At 40.5% G+C, this 16,064-nt stretch overlaps 1 protein-coding gene across 1 annotated transcript in view; it reads right to left on the bottom strand.

Annotated features, from left to right (window-relative positions):
* LOC145770349 (protein PAT1 homolog 1-like) overlaps nucleotides 1–16,064 on the bottom strand; it is a 188,751-nt gene that overhangs the window by 23,287 nt on the left and 149,400 nt on the right. The window contains exons 15-18 of the mRNA XM_082581970.1: nucleotides 12,293–12,361; nucleotides 11,656–11,732; nucleotides 11,094–11,259; nucleotides 10,510–10,584 (exon numbers count right to left, since the gene is read on the bottom strand). Coding sequence (XP_082438096.1) covers nucleotides 10,510–10,584; nucleotides 11,094–11,259; nucleotides 11,656–11,732; nucleotides 12,293–12,361 — 387 coding nt within the window. The remainder of the gene's footprint in view (nucleotides 1–10,509; nucleotides 10,585–11,093; nucleotides 11,260–11,655; nucleotides 11,733–12,292; nucleotides 12,362–16,064) is intronic.

The raw sequence follows: 16,064 nt of genomic DNA on the forward strand, positions 1-16,064 counted from the left end.
TTCAAGTTTGTTTATCGTATCCTTGGTTAATCTGAGTCGAGAAAAGACGAAGTCATCTTTTGCAGCTCGACACAGTCTCAAAAACCAAACTCGTTAGTAGTCGAATACTTCCGTTTTGTGAGACCCTGGCTAAAATAGCGCTAGAAGTTAGCACTGACGCTGACAATTTCTTTAAGAGCTTACGCAGTACTTTACGCCGTAAAGTTTTTAGATAATTCGCGCTAACGCTGACGCCGTCAATTTATTCATTGACGCGTACAACACTGTCCAGAAGCACAATATCTCACTTGAAATAAATATTTAGTCAAAGGCAATTTTTGGTCTATAGCATTCGAAGTTTTATTCATTCTCCAAGAAACGCATTCGTAACATAACCTGGCCATTATCACTTTGTGCAAAACACAAAAAAATTCGTAGCACACAAATGTGAAGACAGACATATTTTTCTAAATTCCGCAATGAGTTTTTAAAAACTAATTGTTGAAAGTAGGCTAAAGTTCCTGCATAGGAAGATGAAATTATGGGCATTCAACTCGTCAGTAGGTTTATGCATGCCTAGTTGCCTACACCATGTTGGCTTGTCTGGGTCGACAGTAGCCTAGTTTGTGTAAACAATAAAAATTGAACTTACTAACTATGGCGACCTCTCATGACAAGCCATAACATCAAGCAAAGCTTGATGCCACTGAAGGCCAACTTGATGTCTGTCATAGGTGCTGTCTTAAGTTGTTAGTCTAAAGAGTGATTGGTATGGAGCTTAGTCTTTGTCTACATTTTGCAAATTTTAGGCTACTTTTGTGCAATTTTAGCATGTAGTGATTAGGCTAGTTGTGACAGTTCTGCAGGAAATCAAATAAACATTTGACAGTACGATACAAGTTGTAGGCGAAATTTTTGTCATTTTGTGAAACTATGAATTCATTGAGTTGACAGTGACCTGTACAGTGTACACGAGTAAACAGTAAGCTGCTGTAGCGAATAATGCCTACAGCCCTTCTTAGGGCTATGGCCTGACGAACTGCACAATAAAAGAGTACGAGTTTTTGTGTATATTCAATTAAAGATTGTTATCCCAAAAGTCATTTAAAAGAAAAAATAAGCAACTATAGTTAAAGAGTAGCAGAAGTGTATTTACCTTACAAATAACTCTAGCTATCTGCAGTCTTAATCTTGTCACTAAGCAGTTCAACTTGATATTATTTCTGACCACCAAAGCAAAAAACTAGCTTAACTACAGTACCATATGAATTAGTAGTTCAGCCTAAATTGACTATTAATGCCTTCTATTACTTATATCTTTGATTTTCTATTGCACTGTATATTGGTATGATAGGCTAAACTTTATTGATTACTGCTATTCTTCATCATGCAATGCCTTTGAAATGTTGTAGAGGGCACTTGTCATCCTCATTCAAGAGACCCACTGCACCTAGGAAGATAGGCTAGCTATCCCCAACTACACGCTAGCCTAGAAGTAGAAAGCACGACATCGCCACGTTTGTGCATGAGAGCCTGAAGTGGACCTTTGTCGACCAACCTCCAACTTACGCCGAGATTGAGTGGGTGTGCATTTGAATTTCAGACTACAACTTCGTCAAGGCCCCACCCCCGCGAATGTTGCCATCATCCCTTCCAACGTTCTTCTCCCTAGTCTCTTAAGCTGGCGATTTCAACTGCCAGCACACCGACAGGGGCTACAACAAAACAAGCAGCGACAAAAAATTGCTAGCTGACTGGGCCTCTACAAACCATCTTGCCTTCCTATTCAACCCAAAGGAACCAGCCAGTTTCCACTCCGGTCGCTGGGGAACAGAGACAAACCCTGACTTGGCCTTCGCGAGTGTCGACAGCTTTCTTCAAGATAGATGTGTGTTTGAAAAGTTCCCGTCGTCCCAACACCGGCCATCCTTCATCATCGCCCTAAAACTCATGGCTCCTGTCCCGAGTTCATCAGTGAAGCAATGGAACTTCAAAAAAGCCGACTGGAATCAATACAGCATCTTCACCAATGAGTCTACTGTAAAGTTACCATCACCTGAAAAATGCAACGCAGGCGAGGCAGACCAAGACTTCTGCAATGCCATAATAACTGCAGCCAAGGCCACAATACCACGTCGCCATCGAACCAGCAATACACCATGATGGGACTCTGAGTGTGAGGCTCTCTATCGCTCATATCTAAACGCTACACCTGGTAATGCTTCTAACACCGCTGCCACCAGACTACTTGAGCGGCTGGGAGCAAAGAAGCTTGAGTGACGGAATGAAGCCGTCCAAACCACCGACTTCTCACACTAAAGCCGCAAAGCATGGAGCATCATCAACAACCTCACTAGGCGCTCAGAAAACTCCCCTGGCCAGTGCCCTGTTTCTGTAAATGTCATCTCTTCCCAGCAAGTGTAGAACAGGATCTACAAGACAAATGACCGCAAGGCATCCCGCCTTGTCGCCAAGGAAGTATCTGCCCAGTGGCGAGTGGAAACACCACAAGAAGAAACAATCTCTGGAGATTTCAGTGCAGAAGAATTCACAACCGCCCTCTGCTTAGTGAAACCATACAAGTCTCCAGGGTCGGATAAACTCTGCCCTGAGCTTGTGCTCTATGCTGGGCCTGCTGGCCCTGCCCTCAAGCCCTACAAGTCTCTTCCTGTCTGCACCACCTCACAATTTCAAATCTGGAAATAAGCTTTTGCGAACCCTAAGCCTCACAAACCACCACAGGACCCAAGGAGTTACCGTCCGATATCCCTCCTCTGTGTTCCTTTCAAAATCTTTGAAGGCTGATCTATGCTTGCGTCATCAACTCAATCATCAACCTTTTAATCTGTCTTTCTAGATCTTACAGCTTCCTATGACACCATATGGCATTGCAGCCTTACTTGTAAGCTGCTTTGCATGCTTCCTGACCGACATATTGTCCGTATGATTATGGAACTTGTCAGAAATTGAAGCTTCACCTTCACCACCGGCAACTCATGGCGAAGCAGACTGAGACACCAGAAAAACGGCATCCAATAAGGATCGGTCCTGGCTCCACTTCTTTTCAGCATCTACACCCACAACCTGCTAACCAAAATCACCGCAAAATACGCTCATGTGGACGACCTGACAATTCTCTTCTCCGTAAAGTCGTGGGAAAATTTAAAAGACACCTTGGGCCAGGGCATGAAAACCTTCTCAGCTAATCTCCAGAACTAGCGACTGAAACTCAGCGAAACCAAACTGTGGCAGCAGTTTTCCACCTACACAAAAGGGAAGCTGATCGTAAGCTACCTGTTCAGAACAATGGAAAACCTCTGTCCTTCTTCCCCGAACCAAGTTATCTAGTGATGACACTAAACAGGCTGCTCACATACCACCATCATTTGGTGTCACTGCGCAAGAAAGTGACATCCCACACTGCGCTACTCAAGCGCCTTGTCAGGCTCCAACTGGGGGGTGAGGGTTGCCACTTTGCATATAACAGCCTTAGCCCTTGTCTACTCTTCAGCAGGGTATTATGCACCTGTCTGGTGCTGCAGTGCTCACTGCCATAACATCGACCGGATGCCTGCGTCCCACACAATTGGTCAATCTCACCAGTCACCATTCTCACTGGCATTCAACCTGCTGAGCTTCGTCGCAAAAAAGCCACTCTGTCTCTCGGTCGATGGGCACTGGAGCCTAACCATCTTCTCCACTACAAGATCTCTGCTCTCCCGAACGAGCACCACTGTCAACTGACATCAAGACACCCATTCGTGCTAGCTGCTCAACTTCTGATCAATGAAGCAGATGTACAAGACATCTTTGTGGCTACTTGGGCGGACCATAAATGGAAGTCAAGTACCACCAGACTCCATTCGTTCATCTCCGACGCCGACACACGCCCCATCGGCCTGATACTACAAAGACAGACATGGGTGTACCACTGTACCTCAATCGTCTTCATACGGGTGTCGGGCTTTTCTGCTCCACCATGCACCAATGGGGAATGGCCTCTTCCTCCTCCTGTGAATGTCGTGCTGAGGAACAGACCGCAGACCACATCATCAATGACTGTACTATCTTCAAGCCACCTAATGAAGTGCATGGATGATGTAAACAAAGACCCGCTGCTCTCTAGTAGTCGTCCAGTGTAGTCTGGGAACATAGTGAATCTAGGGTGGTAAAAGGATAGACCCTCGGCCCCAGAGGCTCACACGATGACGATTCATTTTGACCATGACTTAAGCTTCAAACTTCCAATGATTTCTACGGTCTATCTAGTGTAACATAATATTTTGTATCCTTTACAGTATAAAACTTGCAAAAGAACTTGCTTTCCCTATGTTAACTTGGAAATTGATTATATTTTTGAGTCTAAACTCTGCTTGATTAATCGACATTTTGCATCGCATTCTAAATTTACATTGCTGGACATTTTTACTTATTGTAGGCTATCAAAGTTATTATTTAAGCAAAAGCTTCAGTCACACGATGCATTGAGTGCGATTGCTGTAAACTTGTAAATTGTCTACCTGCATTTTTCTTGCTAATTGATGGTCCGGTTGTCACTACGGCTTAATTTCATTTTGATTCTTTTCAAAGATACAACAAATTTTTGTAAAATTTGAATACAAAGTTATCATTTATTGTAGATAATTTAATCAAGATAGGAAACGTGCTGCTATCTGCATAGTGAGCAAAACTCATTGGAAACTTTTTTATTGTATTTTTAATAAGTAATGCTTTAAACAAATATTCTACTTAATACGGTATTGAAAAGGTAATTGAGATCGAAAACGATTGTTAAAGGATATTGTAATGAAAACTAAATCAGCTTTCAGCCACGTCTTAGGCTTGCACGTAGGAAAAGGCCTGTGTAATGTGTGTAATATACGTTATACAGTAGATCACTTTATTATTAACATATTAAATTTTTTTTTATCCTTTTGTTTGTATAAAAAATAAAAATTGCTACGGTGACAAATGAAATTACTACCATGTTTAAAACACAATCAATTTTAATGAGAAATAATCAAGTCTCACGTTATTCGGGCCTTGCGTCATTCATGTATTGCGACATTCAGGTCTTGTGTCATTCATGTCTTGCGGCATTCAAGCCTTGCATCATTCATGTCTTGTGGCCTAGGGATGGCGTTATTCGTGTTGACATGATTGAGTCTTGTTTACAGGCCCATTGAGTTGTTTACCGGTGACGTTCACGCATAATTTCTGTGACATTCCAATCTCTGGGGCCAAGGGTCTATGATGTTTCTGAACTACACTGGAAGGCTATGAGAGAGTAGCCACCAGCTAGTCATTGGTTTCATTATCTAAGGCACACAGATCTTCCACTCTGTTGGGTGGGTTGAAGATGGTACAATTGTTGATGATGTGGTCTCAGTCTGTGTCTTAGCACCACATTCACAAGTAGAGGAAGAAGCCATTTCCCATTGGTGCATGGTTGAGCAGAAATGCCCGAATTCTGTGCAAAAACGGTGGAAGCGCATTCGGAGTGTGCAGAGTGGAGTTTAAGAGGATGTGGATTGTGGATTCATGCGTCTTTGCGCACTTTGACGTCCAGTCATCCAGGCATCCTCCCTTGCATAAAAAGCAATAAAAACTGAAGTTAACAACAGCTTCATTGTCTTGAGATGTGGCCGTGTGGTTAAGAATGACATAGTATAATCACAACGAAGGTTCAATTCCAAGTGAAGAACGTCCATAATTTCCATTAACACTTTGCTCCTCAAAGGGAGGCCAGATTTGGCCCCCCCCTCATACTTCCGTTGATTACTTGAAGCACAGTAACGCCATGCACTTGGTTTTTCTTGACTTTTCCTAAAATTTTCAGGCGGATATGATGATGCTAAATTTGATGCTAAAAGTTGTGTAGTTTTCTTGTAAATTCAAGATTTTGGTGAATTTTTGCTATTTCTGGCTAACTTCTAGCAAAGCGTGAAATGGATTACATTGCAATAACAAGCCATAAGCTCATAATTGCTTCGTGCATCGATATGCGCGAGCAGAGAGAAACGTCCTCTTGTTTTCCTTTGACCTCAATAATACAAAGCGCGTTATTTCTTATGCTACAAAAGAAAATCCAGTGATCACAAAGTTGTTAATTAGAAACAATAATAGCAAACGTTTTTTGCGTTATCAGTTTTACGAAGAATAGCAATCTACGATCAATGTAGGCCACAAACTATTCAAAACAGTTGTTTCAACCAGCAAATATCCATTGACGAATAAAAAGCGTTACAATAAGAAATCTTCCCTTAGGTAGTGAGTAGTGACATGAAAAACCTGGTTTCGAAATAAACGTTCTATGGAAATACTCTCATTGACAAAACTTGCAATTGAGGAAATGTATCACTGCAAATGCTTTTGGAAGAAGCTGAAGAAATGGCGTTTTTGCAAACAGTAATTGTGAGATATGCTCAAAATTATGAGATCACGTAGCAGCTTACTCGATGACTACATGTCCCTTCGCTGCTTTATGTCGCCTAGGCCTAGTTGTTATGTGTTGCATTTTTGTTTCACAGTGCACTGTGTGTTGTTCCAAAGAGCGCAAAATAAAGATGATAATGCCTCGTCTTCACTACAAAATATTTTGTATTGTAGATTAGGCATAAAGCTCGGCGTCACATAAAACAAACAACAAATCAGCTTTCTTGATCATTGATTCAACATCTGAATACGTTGCGCCAACGTACAAGAGACCGGCTATTGTGAAAACCCGCCATTTATAAACGATCCGATTATTCTAAAAGTGGGATAAACTAATGAATCAAAGAATGAATAAACAATGCTGAGAAAACTAAATCTAAGTGACGAACAATACCGATGTCTTCATTTATTTTGTAAAAATGCTGCCTAAACTTATCAACAACAAAAAACGTAAATAACGGCAAGGATCCCGAAAGCAGAATTTGCTCGACTTTAGCATGAATTTAATCAGACAGCTAATAAATCCACACATACAATAACGGCCACTCAACGGCTATAATATTCATAATCAACCTGGTTCTGGGCGGTTTGTGTAACAGTTCAGGGGAAGACACTACTTGAAATGATGCACCACACAAAAGATTTTCAATGAAGACTGAGTCTAAAAACCGGTGTGGATTGTGCTGCACAGTGACTTCAAGTTTAGGACAGAAAAGGCACAAAATATCAAGATAAAAACAAAGACCTTGTGGAAAATTTGCGGGAATCATAACACGATGCAAATACCATAAACGCGTAGTTTGCATGCTGCTCTAAGCTGGCCGGCAACCACAAAGGTAGACAACAAAGGCAGTTTATAACTCGATAACAGCGTAATAAACATTATAAATACGTAACCTGACAGTTTTCTTTTACAAACGTTTTACGTCTAACAGTAAAGTCTCCGCGACAATTTTTGTGAAGCGTTTACAAATCATGGTTATGTAAAATTATTCATCATTATTATTTTTACTTTTCGGATGTTGTAAAACGTCATCAGAAAAAGTCATTTCATTACTTCAATGTAGTAGGCCTAAGAATTTTTTATACATTGTAGACACGTTATATCAACCAAGAAGCCATTTTTTGTCAATATAAAGTTATACAAAATAATTTGCAATCCTGCAAATGTTTGAAAAGAATCTAGGAAGTCTTCTCACAATCTAGCACAAAATGATTATGTTTATTATGTCTCTGCAATAGTTTTTACGACAATTTTTGAAGCTTCGTTATAATCATTTTTATCTTTCAAGTCATAAGTTAATTTTTTTTTGGCCAGAAACATAATCGCTGCCTTGCTCTTGTATCGCTTTGTCGCGTTTACGCGTATTTTTTGTGTTCCAAACAATTCACATTTCCTTTGTTTACCCATGTTCCTCACTTCGCTGTTACATTGTTTCGACGCTGGCGGACTATAAATGCATTTTCAAATTGATTGACACAATCTTCAATAAAAAGTGAACTTCGAACTTAGCTTTGTTGATGTAAATGCTGTATTTTTAGTGGATGTAATTCATGAGTCATGTTTATAAACACCCGTAAGCCAAATGACTTATGATGAAGCCTGCATGATATTTGTGATGCGACTTGACACAAATCCACAATTCCAAAAGCGCCTAATTTGAACTTAGAAATTTCAGATAATTTCAACAGCTTGTTCAATTGTCTTCTCTCTACTAAAAATGTTCATACTACAAACTCAATTGTAGACCTAAAATGCACAAACGAACATGTAAACAGCTATTCAAGTAGGTCAAGGTGTTACTTATGAGAAGTTTGTTTCCATAAAACAAGAAGCTGGCCATGGGTTTCGCAAAGCATTAGTTTAGGACAAAAATATAAAACAACGCAGTTTTGTTTTTTTCAAATTCATGCAACAATCTTACTCTGTAACTATTTTATAATTAATGAGTAGCCTACAATAAGATTTGCTCGTAAGTCGTAAATCTTTATCAATGCAATGAGTCGGCACACCGCACACACACTTCGTGCGGCTGATCGAGCTCTTTGTCCTTTAGAACTTTGCATGAAATCGGATTAGGCACGGTAATTAAAGGCGGCAAGTTAAATCAAAATTGTCGTTTTTGGGTACCTTTGCAAAAGTTGAAATATCAAGTTTAACATATAAAATTTTAGAATAATGACTTTTCAAACTTATAGACAAATGATTTTTTTTCACACCAGTGCAACTTCTGTTGAAATAGCACCAGCGGATCACACGTAACAGCTGATTGAATTTGATCCAAAAACGGCCCCCCCTTGAGCAGTTAACTTCCAAAAAAACGTTGAAACAGAAAAGCAAAGGGTTAACGTGCAACTGCACAATCGAATTAACATTGGCTAGAATCCATTGCCAAGACATCTGGTACCAGTTGAAGAACACACTTCCTTACGATTGAGGCCAACAGTCAAGAAACCGACCTTTTTCCCATGCTGTCTAGCGCTTCTCTCTCACGCTACCTGGAAGTGGCAAACTCGTTATTATTATTTTCTCTCAGCCCTTGAAGTTTCTGCAAAATGCCTCCTTTTTCTTTCAAGGTTAATTTTTAGTCACAAGGTTGCGACTGAGTTTGGCGTAAAGGCATTAGCAATGGTGTGGGTGACTTTCAAGTTGCCGTGTAAAGTTTTTAGCCCATGACGCAAAAATTTTTTTGCACGAGCCCCCCGATCAAAAAGTGCCCCGGGTCTCCCATCAGTTAAACTAGCCCCTGGTTGGAGCACATGGCCAGTTGGCCACCGCTTCACCGAAAGATGGCGATTGGCCGAAGAGGATGGAAAACTTCTGTAGACCCTATGGGTAGAACTTCTGCAGACAAAAAACACAAAAAGCAGAAAGCCAGTAAGAGTATTTACAATCTTGCTATTTTGCTAATAAATCTACACAGATTGGCCTATCATTGCAGGGCAATGAAATATTAGTATGTTTGGTGTACGCAATATTTAGATAGGTATTTTTCAAGAAAGATTTAGCTTGTTCATTTTTGATTTAACCCTACATGGACAGAATTAATATTTTTAATAAAAAAAATTATTCAAACGTTTTTTTGTATGTTAATAGACACAATATGACACAAAGTCAACTTTTTACCAATTTTTTTTTAATTACCTTATTTTTTTAAACGTTACAAATCTGTCACATTCGTCCATTTCAGGAAAGTGTTTGCTCAAAATCACAACAATGAAACAAGAGACATTGTTTAATTTGGGGACTGTAATTCAATGCTTATTCAAGCCATAAATGTTTACAAAACATGTAACTTCGAGCTCATGACAAAAAAAAAATGCCCACAAAAATAAAAGTTTGGAAAATTCACTGATATCCCTTTCAAGAAAAAAGTACAGTGCGCTGCAAGACTTAGCTTCACTCTTTGTGAAATAATAAAAAGCAGTTCTTGTGTTTGTCTAAACACAAATACACCTCGCATTTCATGCAATATATGTATGGTGCACTCATACACCCTGGAAGCCTGCATCTTTCTCTTAGCATCTCCTTCTTTCCTCTTTGGTTCTTCAAAGGTTTTGCCAATATAAAAACTGACTTTCTGAAATGTGACAATTCTGAGACATCCGTTCAATTTGCAAAAAAACGGTCTAATCTACAATTGTGCAGGGTTCTTCCAAACATGACAGATTTGTCGCATTTGTCAATAAAGGATTAAAGCCTTTTACAGTTTTTCATTCATTTTTTATCGTAGGTGGAAACTTGTTCCAAACTGCTGGCCCCATGTAGTGTATTGATTGTTTGCAAGTGTTAAGTCTGCAATATAACGGAATAAACATAGCCTTAAAATGTAATGGCGAGGTTGGTATTTATAGATTGAAACATGCTCTTTTCGATAAAGTTCAGTAAAATTTAAGTTGGAAATTTAATTTCCGCTCAAGACAACATGCATTTGCACCACTGATGATCCCAAACTAGGGTGAAGCTCGTGTATAGTTTCTTCTATTTTCGTTCGATTGGGGCTTCAATAATCCTAAAAATCTTTAATAATCCACATCTCCTGTATTTGTTGCGTGTTATTGTGAAGTATGAAACATAAACACATAAATGCTTACTTTGTCTTTAGCATCCCTTTTTATGAGAATCGGTAGATGCAAAATAATGGAATCTAGCACTATCTTGCAGTGATCCTGAAATAAGTAAGAGTTACCCAAAAGGTAGATGACAAACAACATAACAGTAATATGCAATCTATACAATGCCTTAACTTCAGCAAGAAGTATTTTGTGCAATGAAAACAGTCGAACTAACTCAAGTGAATACACTTCAATTTGTATCATACACAAACCCAGTTGTAAATGAAATTTTCTTCAAAAATCCTTCTTGACTATTCCATAAAATTTTATTTCTTGATTTTTCATGAAGTTTAGGTCACAAATTGCTGTTGGAAATGATATGGATGTTGTAACTACTGTAGAAGCTGCTAATGGTTACAGGATTGTGTGTGCACTTACAGTAGAAAAAAATACTTTGTCTTGGACTCAATTATTATTAATAAACTTTAAATTCACAAACACTTGTATACCGTATAGTGTATCTTCTTCTTGATCATGTTTGATGAACAGATTGATCATGTTTGATATTGAATATAAATATCATGACAAAAATATAAATTGATGCAATGATGAAGTCAACTGACCAAAGATAGAAAATGCATAATCCGAGACATCAATTTTTTTCCTTTTCTTATTTTCATGATCGGAAAGACTGGATCTTTATGACTATCTTCTTGGCGATCATCATGAAATCCAATCACTTCCTCTACCATCTTCACTTTTTTTTCAAAATTATTATTAAGAGAGTCTCTAGAAAAATAACTTAAAAGCTTGGATGATCTTGACTGCTAAAGCGAATACAAAACGGTGATGTTTGATCCACATTTGCCGGATGACTTGCATTTAGCATTTTGGAATTAAAAATATCATTCTGGTATTCTTAATCATTTTTGTGTCGTATCTAGGCGTACGTTACATGCTTGAAGACTGCGTTTGAGTGGATGAAAAGGGAGGAAGCCAGTCCTTGTCCAGCTTCAAGCACGTCTTTAAGGATAGCAAAAGACCAGCATGCTCTTAATAAGCATCAAATTGACGCCTTTCCAAACCACTTTCCAAGAACTATGGTACAGGCACTTTCACAGCTCAACTACCCAGTGGACTTTTAGTAAAGTAAACCCGAACAAAACATCTGGATTCTGAACATACCTTTCAATTGAGTTGTTAACATCAAGCAACGACATGGCATATTGTACCTCTTCTATCTCCAATACCAAGTCATAAGCCTACAAAAATAATGGTAAAAAGAAAACTTAGTGTCTGGAGTGTTAGACCTATAGTGGGGTGCTGATGCCGAAATTGCAATCAGCTTTTTTCAACAAAGTTTTTGAAGCTTTTTTTTTATCCCGGACTTTGCCTAGTTTTCATACTCTTCAACAAGACAAGCCTTCTTTTGACTTTTTTAATGTGTGGCTTTTGCAAAACATCAAAGTAATTAGGAGCCAGAAGTACATTAGATCAGGGATAAGCAACCTTTTTCACAATACGGATCGGTTGGAGGCAGACATTATTTTGCGGATTGGCCATCAATGAAACACATACCGGTATGTTTGATGTATGCACTTATATTACAACTCATCCAGACACCGCAACGCTGAAACCACTGCCCTTTTGCAGTAATAAGCTGCTCCCACCAAGGGATTAGGTAGTTAATGACACCAACACCCAGCAGTGTGTTCATTATGCCCAGCCTACTTTGCAATTGTGTCTTGTTCACAACTTTGTTTTGCTGTTTTTAAAGGAAACTTTATGCAATTAGTACAAACTCTAGAACGTTAAAGCAAACCTTTTCTATCTTCTTGTAAACCACCAGCCGTTTGCTCAAGCCTTGTCGACTGGCATCACATTCCATAGTCTGAAACAAGCAAAAGTCAGATAATTTAGAAAAACTGTCAACTTTTAGTGGGTTTGAAATATAATTTTAGCTTCATAGTCGGTTTGTATCCCCTTCAAGATACTCGAGAAACTTATCTACGCCCGTGTCGAACCGATAATAGACCCTCAGCTCCCTCGGGAACAAGCCGGCTTTCGCCACGGAAGATCAACCGTAGACCAGGTCACTCTGATGACCCAAGACATCGAGGACAGCTTCTCAGCAAAAAACAAGGCTGGCGCCGTGTTTGTCGATCTCACGGCTGCCTACGACACTGTATGGCACAGCGGCCTTACCTGCAAACTACTCTGTCTCCTTCCTGACAGGCACATGGTCCATATGATTATGGAACTTGTGCAAAACCGCAGCTTTACCCTTTCCACCGGTAGCGGCCGACGAAGTAGACTATGTCGACTCAGAAACGGCGTCCCACAGGTCTCTGTCCTGGCCCCCCTCCTCTATAACACTTACATCTATGACCTGCCTGACACCATCTCCAGGAAGTATGCTTACGCAGACGACCTGGCTTTCCTGCATCCAGACGTAGATTGGCAGTCAATGGAGAGGAACCTAAGCCAGGACATGTCAACTATATTAACATATCTCCAGAAATGGATGCTACAGCTCAGCAAGGCAAAGACCGTGTTGGCGACCTTCCATCTAATCAACAAGGAAACAAAACGTGAGATCAACATTACCATCGATGACGAACGCCTGCCATACTGCGCCGATCACACCTACCTCGGCGTAACCCTGGACAGGTCACTCACGTACCGACGACACCTGGAGTCACTGCGCAAAAAACTATCTGCGCGCGTTGCACTTTTGAGGCGGCTGGCGGGTTCCGGCTGGGGAGCTGACACGAAAACCCTTCGCACAGCTACCTTGGCCCTCATCCATTCTACTGCCGAGTACTGCGCACCAGTGTGGTGCCGCAGCTCTCACACCCGCCACATGGACACCGCCATCAACGACGCACTACGCACTGTCACTGGATACCTGCGTCCCACTCCAACGAACTTCCTTCCCATCCTTGCAGGCATCCAACCTGCTGAGCTTTGCCGTAAAGGAGCCATGATTTCCCTTGCTCGACGCGCACTGGACCCCGACCACCTCCTCCACAGTACATTCCAGCGCCTACCTGGAGAACAGCAGCGACTGAAATCAAGACTCTCATTTGTGCCCGCCGCACGACAGCTTCTGAACAACATTGAAGATCTTGGAATAAGTGCGGCACACTGGACGAACTACACACATGGAACACGGAGTGGCAAAACAACACCTCCCGACTCCGTGATTTCATACCCGACGTCGATCCCCACCCTCCGGGAATGTCCCTCGCAAGACTTGCGTGGGTCCGGCTTAACCGCCTACGAACAGGCGTCGGTCGCTTTCGTTCAGACATGTGCAGATGGAGTCTGGCTCCCTCACCGAGATGCGAGTGTGGTGCCACAGACCAGACAGTAGACCATGTCGCCCATGACTGCCAAATCCATCAACCACCACATGGAACGCTTGGACTGAAGGCCCTGGATGATGAAACTGTCGAGTGGCTGATGACCTCATGCCCAAACATATAGTCTGGAAGAAAGCTCATACGACGAAGAAGCCCAGAAACGGGTTTGAGTGCAATGTTTGCATACTTCAGGAGAAACCCAGGACTTATCTTGATCAACCAATTTCATGTCAAAGTAATAATAATAATTCTTGTTTTATACAGCGCTGTATCCATCGCAGAATGCGTTGCTCGTCAGCGCTTTACAAAGCAGACAGTGTCAATGCAGCCGTATAGAGGACAGCATCCTACTCGTCAAAGGCGTATTTTATTAGCTTATGCTATTTATTAGCCTATAGATAAAAAAAAACTTCTTGCAGCAAAAACTTGGCCTTAGCAAAGGCTTAGAATGAAATTTCATTTGTACAAGTATCCATTTCAGTAGGCCTGCCTTTTCAATATAAAGCTGCATTCATAAACACATGAATTTCAGGCTATTTTTCTTGTGAGGTACTGGTTCAGAACTGTTTTCATTGAATATTCATGTCTCCTTTACATTAATCACAGTTCATTTCGACCCTTGCTTGCGTCTTGAATTTTCGTACAATAGCAACCAATTGAGCTAGACAAGTGCAATTATGACATCACAGTGGTAAGCAGGGCTGAAAATAAGTAATGTGCCAATTGAAAGCTTTTGAGTAACGATTTCGAAAATATTTTCATTGTCGAATATCTCGAAAACTAGAGCCAATTCGAAAAAACTAAGTGCATTTTCGGAATCAAGGGCCCTGAAATACTCTAAAATGACTCTCACCTTTTGTGCCAAATTTTTTTGTTGGCTTGTGTTATTGAAGTGACGTTGTTGAAGATGCTCCATGATTTGTGGCTTGAGTATGAAAAGTCGATGATTTGGATGGCTTTGTTCCATCGCTCAAGCTTCTTTGCATCCAGCCACTGAAGTGATCTGGCGGTGGTGGTGTTAGAAGCAGTACCAGGTGTGGCGTTAAGGTAAGAGCGAGTTTAGAGGTGATAATGAGGGATGTCCGATGATGGCGCCATGAAAACTTGTTAAGCACACGTCTGTATGGAAAGAGCTGTTGACATTCGCGAAAGTCAAATCAGGGTTTGTCTCTGTTTCCCAGTGTCCGGAGTGGAAACTGACTGGTTCTTTTGCGTTGTATAGGAGGGCAAGATGATTTGTAGAGGCCCAGTCAGCCAGAAATTATCCGTTGCTGCTTGTGTTGTTACAGCTTCAGTCGGTGTGCTGGCAGTTGAAATCGCCAACGTAGAGATTGGGAGAGGAGAACATTGAGAGAGATGATGGCAACATTCGCAAAGGTGACGACTTGTAGATATTGATGATGTTGTAGTCTGAGATATATTATTATGTATGCACACCCACCAAATCTTGGCATTAGTTGAAAATTGATTGACAAAGGTTCATTTCAGGCTCTCATGCACAAACGTGGCAATGCTATGCTTCCTGCTTAGGGTAGACTAGGCTAACATGTAGTTGAAAATACCTAGCCTATCCACAGAGGTGCAATGGGTCTCTTGGAGGAGATGACAAGTGGCCGGTTGTTGTCGAAAAGCTGCTTTACAACTTCGACCTTGCTTGTGTAACCCTCTATGTTGAGCTGCAGAACGGTAGGGAGTCTAAACTTGTCAATTTCCCCCTGCAGCAGTGCCGTTCGAATGGAGGCTTTGTAGAAAAGTTTGATTTCTCATTTGCTTGATAGCACATATTACTCACAGGATGGGGCATTGGGAGCCAAGTGATTGAAACAAGTGATTGATAATATACTTCAAGTCAGCCATATACTTCAAGTCAGCCATCTAAAGCCTAATATAATATCAAAACGCATTACGAAAACATGCATTATTTGTAACACTGATAGTATTGCATAAAAAACAAGATAAAAAAAGGACGCTAGTCGAAAATATGGAGGTTTTTTAGAAATAAAGACAGTAATATTTTAAGACGTAGTTCTTTGGACAAAACTTAAAAATAAGGAATATATAGCAGCCCTGTATTATGCACATTTTATGCAAATATGTGCAAAACAACAATGAACTCAAATTTTTACATTTAGCTTGCCAAGGGTTTTTCAAACTTTCTCCTAATTTCATATAATCATGCAGTAATCTTGTTTTGTTGAGATTATTGTAACAAAAGAAATGTTTTTTCTC

The sequence above is a fragment of the Aplidium turbinatum genome, chromosome 1 (assembly GCF_918807975.1).
Source record: "Aplidium turbinatum chromosome 1, kaAplTurb1.1, whole genome shotgun sequence".
Classification (NCBI taxonomy): Eukaryota; Metazoa; Chordata; class Ascidiacea; order Aplousobranchia; family Polyclinidae; genus Aplidium; species Aplidium turbinatum.